At 34.9% G+C, this 5,778-nt stretch overlaps 1 protein-coding gene across 1 annotated transcript; it reads left to right on the top strand.

Moving 5' to 3' along the window:
* Positions 1 to 2,138: 2,138 nt before the first annotated feature.
* LOC112281773 (26S proteasome non-ATPase regulatory subunit 11 homolog) lies at positions 2,139 to 4,896 on the top strand. Its single transcript, XM_024518650.3, has 2 exons — positions 2,139 to 3,147; positions 4,274 to 4,896. The coding sequence occupies exons 1-2, from the start codon at positions 2,247 to 2,249 to the stop codon at positions 4,702 to 4,704; spliced, it is 1,332 nt and encodes a 443-aa protein (XP_024374418.1). The 5' UTR covers positions 2,139 to 2,246; the 3' UTR covers positions 4,705 to 4,896.
* Positions 4,897 to 5,778: the final 882 nt, after the last annotated feature.

Genomic DNA, 5,778 nt, shown 5'->3' with positions numbered 1-5,778 from the left:
AAAGGTAGGCAGTAAGATAATATAGATTTGTAATTGAAAGAATATATTTTGTTGATCATACTATAGGAAAAAGGTTCTATCTTTAGCTTCTTTCAAGAATGATACATTAACCTTATTTATTTGAAGATTTATATATTATAAATAGAATGCTTTAATCAAATTTTAAGACTACATGCTTAAAAATGGAATTGTTAAAAGAGTAAAATGAATGTCTAGAAAAAACTCTTGTAATGAAAACAAGGAAGCAATTGAGAGCATTGTTTATTATTATTATTCTTTTCTTGCACATCTAGAAGATCTATGGAATAAATTTTTAAAAAAATTGTAATGATGTGGATTACTAATTGATTCAAAATTATGAAATTAAGAGGCCAATAAAAGGATAGATATAAGATTATGTATTATTTCTTTTTGATGAAATTCTTCAAGTATCAAACAAAATATATATAGATTTTTTATTGATGTAGTTGTAGAAAAAGAATTGAAATAAAAATGCTACAAATTGAATATTTATGGAGCATATGGCATGGAATTGTGACAATCTAAAATGAATAGTAGAAGAACATGTGCTAAAATTAAATAATAAATAATATACTATATATTTGGATATTCTTGCTTGATTAAATAATAATCTTGGAAAGATACATTTTTTGGAAAAAATAGCAAGAAGTGAAAAAAATATTTATTTATAATATAATAATAATAAAGTTTTGAAGTAATAGAATTTTTTTTGTATATATTAATTTTGATAAAATTAAATTATAATTTTTAAGTGGTAGAAAAATTTCATATTTAATATATAAAAAAAATCTCTATTTTAATTAAATATTTATTTTATAATATTATAATGAACACACTAGACGTAGATGTACTAAAAAAGATAAATTTTATTATTTGAAATGACATACCAATGCAATATTCCTATTATATTGAGACAATCAATAGAAATATCTAAAACATTAATGGCATTCATAAATTTTTTGGAGGAATTATTATAATCTTTGATAGAGTTTTTTGGCAAATTCTCTATGTTGTTGTTAAAGGCTCAAAAAAAGAGATTGTTGGTGCTTCTATGCAACAATTAAAGCTTTAGTCTAATATTAAAATATACAAGTTAGCCAAAAATATGCATCTAGAAGGTGTATTTGATGAGAATCAATTATTTGCTAAAGAGCTCTTCAAGGTATATATTATATAAGACAATTACGTTGGAGATTTTTTTTTGATATAATATTTTTGTATGATATATCTAAAAATAGTTTCTATTTGCAGATTGGAAATAGATTAATAATTATAGATCTAATAAAAATTACATTGATTCTTCTAAAATATATAAAAATAGATTCAATATCAAATGATTTTATTTAAGCTTTTTGCTTAAGATTTATTGAAGATAAAACACTTGAAGATGAATATTTCACCAACAAGTTTATTTTATATGTGCAAAATTATGATGTTGATGATCTAAACAAGTGTGCAATGGAGAGATTTTTTAGAATTTTACATGTTTATTTTAGTGCAAATATAGCAATTATAGAAGGTGGTGCCTATAGTGGTACTTATTATTCAACTAAGTATTTAAATAGCTTAAGTGCATTTGGATTGCTACTATTTAATTTAGTACTAAAGGTCGGATATCTTATTGTGTTGTTGTAAAATATTGCTCCACTTCAAGGACTTTGCAATGGATCATATCTAATCATTACATAGCTTAATAATTAAGTTATAGAGATAAGACTTTTTTTTATAGACTACAAGGGACAATTGGCTTTCTTTCTAAGGATCACATCATGTCCTTCATCTACAAAGCCTCCATTCAAGTTGCAATAGAGGCAATTTTTTTTTTTTTTTTTTTTTTTCTTGAACAACATATCTTTAAGAGTGGTTAATTTTTGAGTTAGCAACCACAAATTCAACTTTTATACCAAGCTGGTGGTCTCAGTCTAATACAGACGAATGGACGCTCACCCTCATCACAGGGGAGAGAGGAATGGCAGTCTGGGAACAAGCGTTCGCCTTGTTCGGGCAGAGGGCAGATTGACGCGGGGGCACGGTAGGGGGGAGGACGCGGGCCGCTGTCTTGCCAATCACGCATTCTGTCATTGCAGCTCCATGTTGCTGCAGCGCAGAAGTTGAGCAGCGAAGAAGCTCCTCTACACCGCGCAGGGGTTGCGCTTGGGATCCCCTTGTGCTTCTCCATTGCCTCTCCCATTACTTAGTCACCTTTCGTAGTCGTATCCAACGCCATGGCTTCGACTGCCGTCGGTCGCCCGGTGTCGGCTGTGATAGCGGGTGCGGACGGTAAGGAAGCCTCGGGATCGAGCTATATCTCTGAAACCCTAGCGCACGCGCTAGACTTCAAGGACAGCGATCCTGATAGAGCGATTGCGCTGCTGCGGGAAGTCCTGTACCATCCGACATCCACCGCCGAGGTGCTGCGCATTATGGAACAGGCGATCACTGCTCTGTCGGACTTGTTGTCACAGGAAAAGAAGGCATTGGAGCTGCGCGAACTGTTGACGGAGTTGAGACCCTACTTTAATCTTATCCCGAAGGCTAAGACTGCGAAGATTGTCAGGGGCATCATTGATGCAGTGGCTAAGATACCTGGCACTTCTGATTTGCAAATTTCGTTATGTAGAGAGATGGTGGAATGGACAAGGGCTGAGAAGAGGATGTTCTTGAGGCAGAGAGTGGAGGCCAGACTTGCGGCCCTTTTGATGGAGAATAAGGAGTACTCTGAGGCTCTTAGTCTGTTAACAAATCTAGTTCGCGAGGTTCGAAGATTGGATGATAAGCTATTGCTTGTGGATATTGACTTGCTGGAATGCAAGCTGTATTTTTCGTTGCGTAATTTAGCCAAGGCGAAGGCTGCCCTCACTGCAGCGAGGACTGCGGCAAACGCTATATATGTACCCCCGGCGCAACAGGGCACAATTGACCTTCAAAGTGGGATTTTACATGCTGAAGAAAAGGATTACAAGACTGGATTCAGCTACTTTTTTGAAGCCTTTGAAGCTTTTAATGCCTTAGACGATCCTCGAGCTGTTTTCAGTCTGAAGTACATGTTGCTGTGCAAGATCATGATTAACCAGGCAGATGACGTGGGAAGTCTTATTTCTTCCAAAGCCGGCCTTAAGTATACCGGTAAGTGTGAACATCAGCGCGGCTTCTCAAGTTTCTGCATGTTGTGGAAGTTATGTTATTGAATTCTTAGTCTGCGGTTTCTTGCTGGTGTAGTCCTACACTTACGACGATTTATTGATTGTGTTGAAACTCATACTTGAAAATCGCAATGTGAAATTGTTGGCGGAAGTTTGTGCAATTAGAGTTCATCTTAGCATCATCCGTGTGCTCGTAGAGTTGAGTTTTGGTTTAGGTTTGCATATGTGATACAATATCTGACTGGAAGTAGTGCACCTCGAGGTGGTTGAGAGGAAGGTTACGGAGCATTGGACGAGGATCTCCTCTGTTATTCCAAATATGAACTTCAATATTCTGTGATGATGGTTGAGTTAGAGTTAAGTCTCTCATAGTAGTTTATTTTTTTTTAATCAACACGCTTCGTTTTAGGCGGACCTCGTCAGACACCAGAAAGAACCTGGACTGGAGTAAACTGCTTAAATTGGGCTGATTTCTCGTGCAAGGTTTCGTAGATGGTCATAAAGAGCATGATTATGACGTCCTACCGAATAATTAACAGTGATTGGGCACACAAAAGTATCGTTCGCGCATGGAATGTGCTAAGTTTCTCATTAGGCTTCAGCAACATCCAACAGCTTGAACTGGATATGGTTTCTTAAAGTTTTGTGAGATTTGTTCATTCCAAACTCGCTGTAGCGTAGTGGAGTCGTACTGACATTGTGATCACGTCTTGTAAGCATTGCCTATGCGGATATAAAACTAGGTTGTGCGTGTGTCGTTTTGGAATGAGGCTCTGATTTCATGCACATATTTCTTGCCAAAATGAGTTTTAGAATTCACAGACCTAATTCTAAGGTGTTTGGATCTGGGTTGAGACCGACTTCGTTTCATGTTGGTCGCAAACTAGAAAGTATGACCTAACAATGTGACGCGCACACACACACAGGCTCTTTTTCAGTGTGCTTTATCGCTCTACTACGTAGTGTTGTGCAGATAGAGCAGACACTTGTTAGCCGTCAAGTTTTCTAATGTATTGATTTCTTGCGCTTAAGCTTGATGAAGATCTAGACCTATTTTGGATTTATTTTCGTTATGGTCTTAATCTCGTGTGGTGGCAATTCTGTTGCAGGTGTTGAGCTGGACGCAATGAAATCTGTTGCCGTTGCTTACAGCAAGCGGTCTCTGAAGAATTTCGAAGAAGCATTGAATGTGTATAAAGAGCAGTTAGAGGAGGATCCAATTGTCCATCGTCATTTATCTTCGTTATATGACACCTTACTGGAGCAGAATTTATGCCGATTGATTGAACCTTTTTCTCGAGTGGAGATCTCTCATATCTCTGAACTTATCGGTCTCCCAGTCGGAAATGTTGAGAAGAAGCTCTCGCAAATGATCCTTGACAAGAAATTTGCGGGTACTCTAGACCAAGGAGCAGGTTGTTTGATTATTTTCGACGATGTGAAACCTGATGGAATATATCCTTCTACTCTTGAAACGATATGCAACATCAGCAAGGTGGTAGATAGTCTCTACTTGAAGTCTGCCAAAATAATGGCATAGTAGACTCCATGGGTTTTCTTTAGCAATTGCGTCCAAAATTTCTGCATCTGCCTTTCTGATGTATAGGATGTGCACCTTTTGGATTATTTTAGGATTTTGGCTTTCCACAAACTGAACTTGGGGAATATGTGTGTCACAAATGTTTTTTCTGGATAGTAATCAAAAGCAATGAAATAACGAGGGATGCAACATCATGCTGAGTTCTGTTCAATAACCTCCACTGCAATTCTGTGCTCCTACTTTTGCTCATGTTGTCTGGACTGGATGTGATCAAAATGAAAGATGCTTCAATTGTGAAATACTCTTGGTGCCATCTGGTTTCTACTAATTATTTGCTGCATTTTCCTGTTTACAATGCATGGTTTAAGTGCTTATAAATTCTCATTCAACATTTGATCTTTTGACCTATGAAGCAAGTTTTGCATCACTAGTTTGCTATTTATATCTACTATTGTGTCATCTTTTAATAATAATAACAAGGTGGATGGATACCTTCACCAACTAATCATAATCATTTCAAATTTTTACATTTAAAATCAATAGTATTAATTACAAATTAGTGAAAGATTGTTTTGAATGCTAAAAATATAATTCGTAACATACATTTGTACCAATTATTATAATCTTGTAGAATATTCTTCTACAAACTACAAACACTTTTGGAAGAAGTTACATTAAATAAAGACATGTTGATCAAAGATTTTTATTCTTTTGGATCCTTAATTATTTATTTTTTTTCTTAGTATATATTAGAAAATTTTGATTATACTATAAACCACCTATCTTTCATAGTTTAACAATACAAATACTAAGTCAAAGTATCTTTAGAAATATTGATTTATCTACTAAAATGCAATCAACTATATTAAGTAAGATAATCAAATCTTGATAAAGTCACAAAGATATTCCTTAACTATTGTATGTTTGTATACAAGAATGTCAATTAAGAAAATTTCTTCTAAGTTAAATCAAAGGCCTTAATTCTAAACTTTGATGTATTCAATATAAATATTATTCTATACAATCTATTGTCAAAGAAAAAACTTAAAAGAAGATAAATACAATAAATTAGAA

This window comes from Physcomitrium patens, chromosome 4, assembly GCF_059467195.1.
Source record: "Physcomitrium patens ecotype Gransden chromosome 4, ASM5946719v1, whole genome shotgun sequence".
NCBI classification, from domain to species: domain Eukaryota; kingdom Viridiplantae; phylum Streptophyta; class Bryopsida; order Funariales; family Funariaceae; genus Physcomitrium; species Physcomitrium patens.
Note: the sequence above shows the minus strand (reverse complement) of the source record. Positions and strands in the feature narration are given on the sequence as shown.

Bases quoted from the DNA above. Each gene is read 5' to 3' on its own strand.
- LOC112281773 (XM_024518650.3), top strand. From the start codon at position 2,247: ATGGCTTCGACTGCCGTCGGTCGCCCGGTGTCGGCTGTGATAGCGGGT. The intron at 3,148-4,273 runs GTAAGTGTGAAC...ATTCTGTTGCAG, and splicing joins AGCCGGCCTTAAGTATACCG to GTGTTGAGCTGGACGCAATG.